General features: G+C 50.1%; 4 protein-coding genes across 4 annotated transcripts; 3 read left to right on the forward strand and 1 right to left on the reverse strand.

The window, feature by feature from the left end:
* The first annotated feature begins 411 nt into the window (after positions 1-411).
* Positions 412-3090, forward strand: BO88DRAFT_386061 (putative MFS multidrug transporter). Its single transcript, XM_025704772.1, has 3 exons — positions 412-2366; positions 2421-2465; positions 2530-3090. Exons 1-3 carry the CDS (start codon positions 857-859, stop codon positions 2826-2828), a joined length of 1854 nt encoding a protein of 617 aa, XP_025564040.1. The 5' UTR covers positions 412-856; the 3' UTR covers positions 2829-3090.
* A 1340-nt stretch (positions 3091-4430) lies between these two features.
* BO88DRAFT_403874 (4a-hydroxytetrahydrobiopterin dehydratase) lies at positions 4431-5393 on the forward strand. Its single transcript, XM_025706468.1, has 3 exons — positions 4431-4848; positions 4954-5016; positions 5100-5393. Exons 1-3 carry the CDS (start codon positions 4471-4473, stop codon positions 5253-5255), a joined length of 597 nt encoding a protein of 198 aa, XP_025564041.1. The 5' UTR covers positions 4431-4470; the 3' UTR covers positions 5256-5393.
* A 1625-nt stretch (positions 5394-7018) lies between these two features.
* On the forward strand, positions 7019-9436 carry BO88DRAFT_413993 (peptidase family M20/M25/M40 protein; the record flags this gene model as incomplete). Its single annotated transcript, XM_025708151.1, has 1 exon — positions 7019-9436. The coding sequence occupies one exon, from the start codon at positions 7019-7021 to the stop codon at positions 9434-9436; it is 2418 nt and encodes an 805-aa protein (XP_025564042.1).
* A 1219-nt stretch (positions 9437-10655) lies between these two features.
* Positions 10656-12504, reverse strand: BO88DRAFT_403876 (Sec62 family protein translocation protein). The gene is made up of 3 exons (XM_025706469.1): positions 11879-12504; positions 11271-11827; positions 10656-11212 (listed from the first exon to the last, which is right to left on the reverse strand). The coding sequence occupies exons 1-3, from the start codon at positions 12357-12359 to the stop codon at positions 11045-11047; spliced, it is 1206 nt and encodes a 401-aa protein (XP_025564043.1). The 5' UTR covers positions 12360-12504; the 3' UTR covers positions 10656-11044.
* Between the last annotated feature and the right edge of the window lie 32 nt (positions 12505-12536).

The raw sequence follows: 12536 nt of genomic DNA on the forward strand, positions 1-12536 counted from the left end.
AGTCCTGTCAAGAATTCATGCGAGTGCTATTATCATTATTACAAGCCACAGAGACCAGGCCTTAATCATGGTGAGTGGCAAAGTAGAAAGGGGGCCGACGGCTGAAGTTGCAGCAAGAAAGAAAAAAGTGTAAATCGAACTTGAAAGGTCAAAGTGAACTAATTCCCCATGCCCCGAGTCATCGGAGACGCCTGGACCGTCTGAACTCTAAATGTACAATCTCCAGCTCTCATTGGAGAGGAATAGGAAAACTGGTGGATTGATATAAAGCAGTCATTCCTGCAGTGCTGCCCGTGCGATCCATGGGTGTTGCGGTAACATCACCCACTTCTTCCCCTGATGCGACTGGTTATTGGGATATAAGTACCGTGATAGAACCCCATCGCGGTTACCTTTTCTGGGGTACTTTCCTGAAAAAGTAGTTTTTGATACTAGTCCTAGGTAGGCCTGATCTCTTTCTCCAGTCCTCTTGCGCTCTTTCCCTTTCTGGCCTAACCCAATCACCGTCATCTGCTGCTTGTGATTACTTCTATTACTTCCTCCCTCTCCGCCCACTCCTGCTCTTTTTCTTCCTTTTTCTTCCTCCCTATACTCAATTTCCAGTCCTTCCCTTAACAAGAACTTCTCAGTGCTCCTTCCTCCCCTCCAGTGATTTGCTATTGCCATTCTCACTTGCTCGTCTTGATTGCCTGGTCTTCTCTATCTTTATTTAGTCTGGGTCGGCTGTAAGTACATGCTATTCATACACCAATGTGACTATCACATGATGGCGTGAACCTACAAGCATCTCTGCGCTTCATGCTTTGCTTTCTTTTCCCAACATTCTCACACTCTACATTTCTTCCAATCAAACACCATGCAGCGACTAATTCAGTACGTTACAGTGCGCATCATGGCTTCTCGCCCAGACAAAGACATGAGTAATCATGAAAAGATTCATGAGTCAGAAGCCTCGTCTTCTACTCATACCGACACCATTCTTGATCCAGCAACCGAAAAGGCTCTGGAACAGCAGCAAAAGTCTCAACCGCTTCCATCAGACCCCAACGCTGGAACTACTCTACACCAGTTAGAGAATGCCGCGTCCGAAAAGGTCGAGCTGACTGAGGAAGACTGCTACGACCAACTCGGCTATGCCTTTCCCAGCTGGAAGAAATGGATGATCATTTCCGTGATCTTTCTTGTCCAAACATCAATGAACTTCAATACCAGTCTCTACTCCAACGCCCTCACCGGTATATCCGAAGAATTCGGAGTCAGCATGCAAGCTGCTCGGTGTGGTGCTATGATTTTCTTGGTTCTCTACGCCTTTGGTTGCGAGCTTTGGGCACCATGGAGTGAGGAACTGGGTCGGAAGCCGATTTTACAGCTCAGTCTGTTCCTTGTGAACATTTGGCAACTTCCCGTTGCGCTCGCCCCCAATTTTGCATCTATCATGGTAGGACGTGCTCTGGGAGGTCTTAGCTCAGCTGGTGGCTCGGTTACTCTGGGTATGATCGCAGACCTTTGGGAAGCCGATGACCAGCAGTATGCTGTCGCCTGCGTGGTATTTTCTTCAGTGGGTGGCTCAGTGATCGGACCAGTTGTTGGAGGATTTGTGGAAGCATATCTGCCGTGGCGCTGGAACATCTGGATTCAGCTTATATTTGGGGGTTTCGTGCAGGTGGCGCACTTCCTGCTGGTCCCTGAGACGCGGACAACGATTATGATGGACCGTATCGCAAAGAAGCGAAGGGAAAGCGGCGAAGATCCCAATATTTATGGGCCGAACGAGCTGGTCCCTTTCAAGGACCGCTTTTCAATGCACGAAGTCCTCATCACCTGGATCCGTCCCTTTAAAATGTTCTTGACGGAGCCAATTGTCCTCACCCTGTCTCTGCTGAGTGGTTTCAGTGACGCCCTGATCTTCATGTTCATTCAATCGTTCAGCCTCGTGTATGACCAGTGGGGTTTCGGCACCGTGGAGCTAGGCCTATCGTTCCTTCCCATCCTCGTGGGCTACTTTATTGCATGGGGCGCTTTCATCCCCGTCATCAAAAGGAACATTGAGGAGCGGCGCAGGAAGCCTGACGATGAGCGGGCTCAGTACGAATCTCGACTTTGGTTCCTTCTCTATACTGCCCCCTGCTTGCCTATTGGCTTGATTGGTTTTGCGTGGACCAGTCTGGGACCCCCAGTCCACTGGATTGGGAGCATGGTATTCTCTGCCATCGTCGGTATTGCTAACTACAGCATTTACATGGCCACTATCGATTACATGATCTGCGCATACGGACCGTACTCGGCTTCTGCAACGGGCGGCAACGGATGGTCTCGAGATTTCTTGGCAGGTGTTCTCACCATTCCTGCCACACCCTTCTTTGAGAGTAAGCAACATATCACCGTCACAGTTTATATGAGATTCTAACAGATGACTTTAGACATTGGCGGGAAATACCACTTGGAATACGCGTCTACCATTCTATGTGAGTCTTATCATTGATGTGCTTTGCGTCTAAGAATATGGGAAACTAACGGCCTTTTTTCCAGTCTGTATCTCTTTCCTTCTTGTCATTGCAGTATACGTTATCTACTGGTACGGACCAACACTCCGCAAGCGGTCGCCATTTGCCCAGCAGCTGTCCGATGCGAGAGTCGAGCTTCAGACTCACGGCCGACGGCTGTCCAAGATTCCTTCCGGTTCAAGGGCAAATTCCTTTGCACGCTCGCAACAGAATCTGCGCATTCGTCATACGCTTGGGAGTCGTCCTGGCAGCTACATAGCATCTCGCCCAGCGTCGAACGTCAACTCCCGTGTCAACTCACGGAGAAACAGCCTTTCTCGTTGAGCACTTATGCCGAATTTGTTACGCATGCGACATGAGCCGCTCGGATACATTCTTACGATGTCACTGAGACGATTAATGAGCGTTGATACCAATCATGGCCGATGCCTTTGCAGGTCATAAACGTTGTTTGCTTTACTCTTTACCATTCATGGACCTGTCCCTTATATATTTCATCCGAGAACGGTCGGGCCTACAATACCCAATAGTATATGCGCAACATTCATTTTCAGTTCTAGGCAAGGCGCTGGCTCGGGAAGTAATGAGAGACGTATTAGCTTTGCTTTGCTTTTTGGAACGTGTACTAGTACTAGGTTAGCTTTCTGCTGTTTGGGCTGTCTTGGTTAGCTGTTGCCATTTCTGGCTGGCTCAAACATATAGCTATGAGGAGCTTTTGCAGGCTCGACCGTTCGCGGTCTCACCCTCGAAGGAATCCTAGATCGGGATTTCTTTTTCCTGGGACCATCAATAAATAAAAAGATACCATTGGAAACCATTTTAATGTCTAAAGTATAAAAGGCCATGAACCTATACCGGTCCCGCATGATCGCGACAGAGATAAGGGATCAATGGGATGCAACCAGACGGTGCAACCAAGCGGGAGCAGAACCATGGAGGACCGAGTCAAGCAGTACCGAAAAGATTCAGATGGCGGTCATCTGCAATGGCCAAACCATGCCGATGGTTGGAATGTGGGGACACCGACCTTGCATCTGGATCCGGACGGGAGCATCGGATTCGGCAGCCTCGGAATACCCTCCCCCGGGATCCCTGGGATGGATACCAAAAGCCAGCCATGGATGGTATACCTCTTACAGGCTTGGCTAATTGTCGACATGGTCTAGCTCGATGCTATCATCTTACCGGACCCAAGTATAGTGACACTGGTACTTGTGTGCTTTGCTTCTCGCCGTCTGAAAGATCAGACTCCTCACTGATTCTTATGCGTTGATTGATGCAGGTACCCCTGCGGGAGATCTACAGGCCCTTGGGGGAATCACATGTTTCTGCCATCTGGAGTTTCGAAACATTCGTCGGTTCTTCTAGAATGAATCGATGTGGTGCCCCGTCCTCGAATGGATGGGTCCTTCGGGTGGTATTGCCGAGGATGTAAGGGGATTGGTTGGCTTCTCAATATTAAATGACTCAAGGGATTCAATGCTTTCTATGGCTCCCTTCATCTTATGAGGGTATTTAGGACTGGTTTTCCTAAGTGAGATATTCTTGATCAGAGAATTCTCGCGATGCTTGTTGGTCTTGACAAGAACGCACTATATCTGGTCTCATCATGGTATATGCTTCGGGTTTTAGCTCACCAAACGCTGGCATTGTGCTCGACAGCTAAATATAGAGAGCAGTGCAGGGAGCAGGAGGCTGACTTGAGATAATCGATGTACCAAGCAGGGGGTTCATGTGGTCAATATGAAACTATTCATCGACCAGCGCATTGTGGCGAAAGAGCACTTCACGGCGGATGCAGACCATTCGCTTGCCGCGGGAGATCGACCCGTCCGCAGCCACCCCCAGTCACGTGCCCCAGACGGTCGGTGGTCGCGGAGCGATGCTTAGTGAGAGCTGTTGCTGCGATAACTCGACGGCCAGCTATGCAGATAGTCTGATCTACCCTTCTCTACCACCGCTCAGCATGGACCACGTATCTAGGGCAATTCAGCAGCCCCGAGCGGTAGTCACTCGCCTCCAGCGTTACTGCTTCCGCCGCAATTACCATCTACGACCCTCCTCTTCTCGCGTTATCCCTCCCTCCTCCCACCGCCTCGGACCTCGTGCTGCGGCGACCACTTTCAACACCTACACCTCCAACCTCCCCAACACCACCCCTTCATATCGGATAGCTTTGCGCCGCCACGCCTCGACGATGGCGGACCCACAGTTTGCAGAGGGGACCAACCCCGAACAGGCGCGCCAGGGATTGCAGACACTGCAGGAACAGGGATGGGTACTGGATGAGGATGGACAGGGCGTGAAGAAGACCTTCTATTTCAAGTCGTACTTCAAGGCGGTGGTATGTTGGCCCCCTCCTCCTCCCCCTGTTTTCCGCCCCTCCCTTCGATGTGTTAGATATGATATGGGCGCAAGGTGATCTGACCGATTTGGGATTTATTTGCAGAGCTTTGTCAACGTGGTCGCATCGCAGAGTTCGACCAAGAAGCACCATCCTACCATGACTGTGGTAAGTGTGACTCATCACAGGGAGAAAAAAAGGGGGAGTGAAGTGAAGTGGTTATGATTGAGGCTGATTTGGAATCATAACAGAGAATCGGATCGGTCGATATCCACTGGACTACCCACCATCCTCGGGGCTTAAGTGAGAAGGACTTGGAAATGGCGCAGCATTGCGACGAGGCAGCGGAGCTGATGGGGTCGGTGGAACAAGGACAGGGGAAAAAGTGCGCTCCGGGTCGAGACTAATCCCAATCCCCATTGTTGGATGGGAATGGGGGAATTGTGTGGCGTAAGGAGCTGAGGGGTGATTCATGTTAATATTGAGTGTGATTGATTAGGTATTGATTAGTGACTTGCCAGCGGAATATTCCCATGATAGCCAAATTGATTAAAATGATTGATTATCATCTGATTTATTATTCAAACAATCAAAACAAGGGAGGGGGGAGAGGGGGGTGACCTCTTAGTCAGCGCTTATGTTCCTCGTGGACAATAAACAAACAAACTAAACCAAAAGGCGTAGTTCAACAATCGAATCCATCCAGCCAGTCAGTCAAGCTACTTTGTACTAAGTAAGTCTAGTCAAACTTTCAGCTGAGAAGAATGGCTGGAATGTGCCACTCTTGTGCCTGTTTTCGGGTCATGCCATCCAACCAGATGCCGACCCGATGTGTGTGAAGAACACAAAAAAACACAACCAACTCAACTTATACTACCGACATCTAATCTGACACGGACATCCTGTCACTCTGCAGGTAAGCATTTCTCCATTCCTCCATCCTTCCCCCCTTCTCCAATGTTTTCAATTGATGTGTTCATCATCCGGAGAAAATCAAACACGACTAACCGAATTCACCCCCTCTTGAGGCCTCTAGTTCGTTCATCAACCGACAACCGTTGCCCGGAAAGTGGGGACCGTAAGGTTTGGCTCAGTTCAGGGGCATCAACATGACTCTCCAATTCCATAATGGATTCTCTCCCCCGAGGGAGGAGTGGATAAGTTGGGTTGGGTGATCAATTTGGGTGGCGGGAGAGATGCAGGTCGCGCATTCACATCACATACTATCTGGTATGTTTTTGTGCGAATCTATTCTACTCCATACGATCTCATCTCTCTCCCTCTCTTGCTCTCCAGCCCATCCCCAGCTCAGCCAATCCGCCCTCCCCTCCACTCAGGGGGTTCGCTTGCGCGCGCAGACCGTTTCAGATCTGCTTGTCATCACCACTAGCCCTCTAGTCGCTGGCTAGGCCCGACGGGGCAGGTTCTATGGACGGGCAATCAATAATCTAATTTAATCCCAGAAACTTTGCGCTGCTGGCCTGCCTGGAGCCTGTTTCGTCTTGTTTCGCGTTGGTCCGTTTTTTTCTTTGTCACACTTCCATCTCCTCCTTCTCTTTTCTCGTTCACACAATCACGCCCATACACATTACTACTACTATTACTTCTTCTTCGCCAATTGTTCTTTTCCCTTTCGCTCCCTGGGTCTTTTCGCAATCTATCAACTACGGGCCTCCATACTCCAATTGCCGACTATGACGTGTGTTTGACTCCCAATCTCTTTCCCTGATTTGGTTGTCTGTTGATCCCACACGGCCACTTCGTCACTCCCTGTCGCGCACGCCCCAAGACAAGACCTCAAGTTCAATTCCTACTCGCCGTCCACCACGGATTCACGTTGGATGCAATATACCACGTCTATCCGAGATCTTTCCTTTACAAACGACTTTTGCTGTGCCCTACACGGTCGGACATGATCTATGCTTGAGTTATCATCGTCAGCTTGCGATGACACTTTTCTTGTTTTCAAGCACCATAATCTTTCCTTATCGATCAATGAGGCACTCATTGTTAGCACCATTCTTTTATCTATCCATTCGTTAATTATACCCAATCTTGCGGCAATCAATTGATGCGCGTGATTTTTTACTATATACCCAACCCAACCTTTTCTAGACAGCAGGCATTCCGACGTCCGCCTTCAGGACATACAGTGGAGGTCTGACTAAGGATGACGTTGGATATTCACTCCCCTCAACAATCGGTCAGCGAGCGCAGAGGCCAGCGATTGGCCCCTCTACAAACCAACTTCAGTCGCCCAACCGCACGTCCAGTGGAGGTTCCACCCGGCAGACCACAGCGTCCACGGCCCACGGACTTCCAGGGTGATGGGGAGGCAGGTGAAAGAGTCCCATTGCAGGCCACACCGGTTAAGCGCCAAACATCCAAGTCCAGTCTGCGGAACATCTTCGGACGCGACAAGTCTTCCCGGAAACAACCCAGCGATGCCAAGCTCACGGGCATCGATGAATTGCAGCAGCAAAGCACACAACCTGCAACCGAAACAGCACCGGTGACTCAATCACCCACAGCTGTTGCCACGCCGAAGACTACCGTTTCAACAGCCACACTCCCCACCTCGCCGATAACGACAGCATCTCAACGGTCCAGGCTTCCCTCCAAGTCCCGTGCGAAAACAGGTGACGAGAAGCCTGCTGCGGGTGAGATAGGATGGAAACCACCACCACTCTTTCAGGCGTATCCACAGGCAATCAAGCATGACACTCTTCCTGTCCCCGCCATGTCGGTGGATTCCATCATGCGCATGCATGCCACCTCGAAGGCAAAAGTTGGTGCTCGTGAAGAAGAGCCTGCTAACGGAGAATCGGCGGAGGATGGCGCGGCTCGGAAGAAAAAGGAAGACAAGGAGAGGAAACGGCACATGCGCACCCTCTCCGAAACAATGAGCAAAGCAGACTGGACCCAGAAAGTCTATGTGCTGGCCACTGCTGGCTATATTTTACAGTACTCTGGCTCCGGTAAATACGACAGGCTGCCGGAGAAGATGTTACAGCTCGGTCCCCGAACTGTAGCCTTTGCTAGCGACGCGATTCCTGGAAGGCATTGGGTGCTGCAGGTATCACACACTGACGAGGACGGCACGGATTCGACTAAGCCCTCCCGATTTCGCTTCGGGTTTCACAGGTCTCCATCTCGGCGGCTTGAGCGTTGCTTTCTTCTTGTATTCGACCACCCCGAGGATATGAGCTCTTGGCTCCTGGCTGTTCGGGCTCAGATCGAGGCACGGGGAGGTAAGAAGTATGTCTCGGAAAAGGCAGCCGACGATGGGGAAGAGCCCCAGCTTCAGACTAAGCCCAGTATCCGCCAAATGGTGACCAAAGATCCAAACCGGTTTTCTATGCTACTGAAACCTCAGCAGTCTGTATCCGAGGAAGACAAGGACACCGGTGTCAGCGTTAGCGACCAATCGCGTCGGAGCTCCTACGTCTCTCTCAATCGCCGGTCGATAGTTATGCCTGCCGCATCAGAATCCCGCTCCGGCTCTATATCCACCACACATACCGAGATAACATCTCCTGTGAGCGGTACGGGACGATTCTACTCGTCCATTCCTAGCGCCAGTGGCCCCAATTCTCCACCCAACGGTGGTATGGTCGCAGCGTCTTTGGACGGCACAGCAAGTCCAAGCGTCAAAAGCTCAACGAAGCGTCGATCGTTGAACATATCATCTCCATCAACAATCAAGACCGCTGCTGAGATGGCTGCAGAGATCCCACGGGCACAATCGACACAGCCGGACCCTGTGCTCCGCAGCACCTCGCCGCCCGCACCAAACTTCAGTGTGCCGTCTTTTAGCAAGAGGTTCACTGCCCGATTTGGCCCACTCCAAGTCCCTCAGGTCTCTCAGCTTCCTACGGCCGTGGAGGACGCAAGCAGCAAAAGTACAGTTGCTGCGCTTTCCGCATTTCCTTCTCCACCCCAATCTCCAGGCAAGGTTCCGAACGGCTTCCTGCCGGAGGAGCCCAGCGAGGAGCAGCAACAACAACCGCAAGAGCCGGAGCCGCAACCAAAGAAGCCGTGGCCACTCCATGCAGGTCAACCTAAAAGACCACCACTGCGTGTTTCCACTTCCCAAGACTCGCTAGCGGAAAATCAACGTATAGTGGATCCCAGAGGCAACCGTCTCTCTCGCATGCCTCGGAGCATACAACCCAACATGGCAGCCCCAGTGCCGCGGCCAACGACTGCTGTCGGCGGAGGGCCAAACATGTTGCACGTGGGTTCAGACGCACGTCGTGATCAGCAGCGGACCCGAGGGTCTGTTATGTACCAACCAGATCCAAATTCCCGTCTGCCGCCAGTAGCCATGGGTCGCCGGAAGAGCATGCCAGGGCTGATCGGACCACCAGCTGCACCACCGCCCAACTGTCCACTACCTAAAATCCCATCCCCAGTCGACCCACAGTCGACCAACTGGGGTGATGCACCCGCCGACCTGCGACAGTGCATCTCGCCTCCCCCGCTACAGACTATCCGGGAACAGCGTAAGAGTTCCGCTCCAGTTCCCGCCGGCTATGGCATGCAAAGTCGAAGTGTGTCCCGGCAGTCCAGAATGCCGCAAATATAATCAACCAGCCTCTAATCACTCCTTTACTATACATACATTCACCCATTCGCATGATGAACCCTGCATGCCTTGTACATGTTCATCCTATCCTATTCATACTCATTATGCTTCCACGTCGCCACGGCACGACTTCTTTCCGTCCGTCGACTTTGACAGTCGACGATGTCGATCATCGTATCATTACATAGCGATCCAGCGTTTTTTCTATCTTCATTACATTTTTCAGATATACACCCTCTTATTTATACTTCCTGATACCATTCGTGAAAGTACTGGCACACATGTCGACTTTTGACTATCTACTATCCAACAGGCTACTCCTACTATCATTTCCTTTTCATGTGTTACTTCAACCAAAACGATAGACGTGGTGGCTCTCTGTTTTGTGATATTTACTTTCTCAAGTTGTATTCTATTCTATCTTTTTTATAACATATACAGGCTGCTATACAGTGATTTCAGGGCGAATATACTAGATATTAATACAATATGAGATCTACTGTTCATGACTCCAACAACTCCTCTCTTTTTAGGATGCCGCAATTAATTAGCAGCACAAGCTATACTAGCACCCCTAATCAATCTACCTACCTTCTTTCGTGAATATTCTTCAGAAAACTATCAAGTAGTATATCCAAGTAACCAGCAACAAGCACTAACTATCATAAATCTCCATCCATCTACCTCTGCCAACTACGTAAATGATATGATGTGCACACACACACACACACACATATAGCAAAAGGGAAACGAAACGGCCCGGCCCGTTGGTGTCGAGAATCCCGAGAATCATCCGCCTTGGCTCCGAACAGGGTAGGTATTATGTAATGGGTAGCTTATTATAGATGATGATCACAACTACATATCCCACATGGTTAAAATGATCCAAAGGGAAAGAGGGAATAATTGCAATGGGTATCAATACTAAGTAAATACGATGGTGGCACATAGTAATGAATGGACAAGCGGTCAAATGGAAGATAACTACGGTCCAGAATTCAAGATGTTGTTGGTTGATATGATATTTAACGTCTAGCAGTGAAGTACTAGTTAGTAGTAAGTAATTAATATTTCTTCGTTTATTTGAGTTTTTTTTTTTTTTTTTTTTTTTTTTTTTTTTTTTTTTTTTTTTTTTTTTTTTTTTTTTTTGGTGATATGGAGCAAGTAGATAGATAGTCTTAGACACTTACTAGGTGGGAGCAATGCGATGAACTAGACTATGTAATGTAAAGTATGTCATAAGTAGATTGATTGATTACCTTACTACACATGATGTAAGTTGGTTGAGGATTTGAGAGATTGGTTTATGGATGATCACCATGATAGTATGCGCATACTGTCTCATATATTTTGTGCCAATAGTAGGAAATGATAGCAAGCTGTAAACCCAAAACCCGAATACCCCTAACCTAACTAAGCAACAATGGAAACGAGAAAATGCGACCGAAGTGTAGAAGCGAGGACGTGCAAGAGTTACCGTACAGAACTGAAAGGATAAGATGGGATATGATTAAAAGCAAGAGATTACCATTCAAGGTTGTATCTCTCACACGCGTAGGAAGGATCAATGGATTTCGCAGTCAATTGTATAGGATCAAGGTACACTGATTACTCTTCGGTGACTTCCTCCACGCGCGGCGCAAGGTCTCGCTTTACAGTGCTTGAAGTATCCGGAGCTGCTGTTGCTGTTGTGGTAGCGGACGGAGTGGATTGGGCTGCGGCTTGAGGTTCCTCGCCTCCTGCGTTCTTGGACTTCTTGGACTTTTTCTTCTTGGTCTGAATATGGTGGTTAGAGGTTGTCTTTCTGTCTGCGATGCCATGGTAGGTGACTTACCTCTTGCCAACCCCACAGGGGCTTGAAACTATCCACAAATCCAACATCTTCGAATAGGTTGGGGAACAGCCATAGACCGGGGGGAACAGCAATGACTGTGATGCAGAACAGAATAAGACGGAAAATGGACATGGCGAAGAACAATCCCAGCAGACCCATCATGCCCACACTCAGGTACCAGACACCCTGGCGCAACATCATCGGCCACAGGGGAAAAAGCACCACCGCGAAGATTCCTGCTACTACAGCTGCGGCCATGACCTTCTGCTTCCACTGCGGACCTTCCCACAGCCAGACATAGTGCATCATAGGATCTGTTTCTTGGTGCTGCTCAATGCGCACCGTCCACAATCCCTTGACACGGTTCTTGGACTTGCCGTGGTTGTGGCCCGCATGGGGGTCGACCTTCGTCACACGCAGAGCAAGAAGGGACAGGGGAAGAAGCTTGAACACGTTCTCTGCAGATGCGCGGTCGGTGACTGGAGGAAGAAGAGAGTTCTTTTTGGCAGCCGCCTTGGCGTAAGCTGGGGACTCGATGGCGCGAATGGCACGTTTCACTGGTATTTATGAGTATTTTCCAGGCTCTTATAAGAATAAAGAGTGCATACCTTTGAACATCTCCTTCCGCTGTCCATCCATGATACATGTCCGTGTCTTTAGGTTCTGCGACCGCAGGAACGCGGCAACGGCGAGCGCCTTCGGATCAGGAGGGTTGTTAGGATTCACAGGGACCTGACGGGTCACCTGCTGGGGTTGAGGTTGTTGGGGTGCTGGCAGATTCTGTCCTGGTTGAGCTGGCGATTGGGGAGGTGCTTGCCCTTGCCCTTGGGGCTGCTGGCCCTGCGCTTGGGCTTGAGCAGCTTGTCGTTGGGCCTCGACTTGTCTCTGGTGAGCGGCAAGAGCTCGCATTCTCAACTGAGTGACATATTGTTCGGTTGTCATTCCGTGCTTGGCTGCCTCTGCAGTGAGCTGTTCGCGCTGCTGTTTGGCAAATTCCTCGGGGGTCATTCCGCGCCTCGCAGCTTCGGCGGCGAACTGCTGTTGCATGGCCGCAATCTGCTGGGGGGACGGCTGGCCGGGCGCCGCCATGGTGAAGGAGTGTGTGGTTTTTTATATATAGAAACTATAAGGGGTCCGGAAGAAAAGAATGCAAGAGCGCACAGCGCAGTGACTTGCAAAAACCGAGTGGACGTTTCGGGTGGGCGATGGATGAGATGGCAGGAAGTTGGCGGGAGATGAAAAGGCCAGATGGTGTTCCAGTTGCCC

This window comes from Aspergillus vadensis, assembly GCF_003184925.1.
Source record: "Aspergillus vadensis CBS 113365 unplaced genomic scaffold BO88scaffold_8, whole genome shotgun sequence".
Classification (NCBI taxonomy): domain Eukaryota; kingdom Fungi; phylum Ascomycota; class Eurotiomycetes; order Eurotiales; family Aspergillaceae; genus Aspergillus; species Aspergillus vadensis.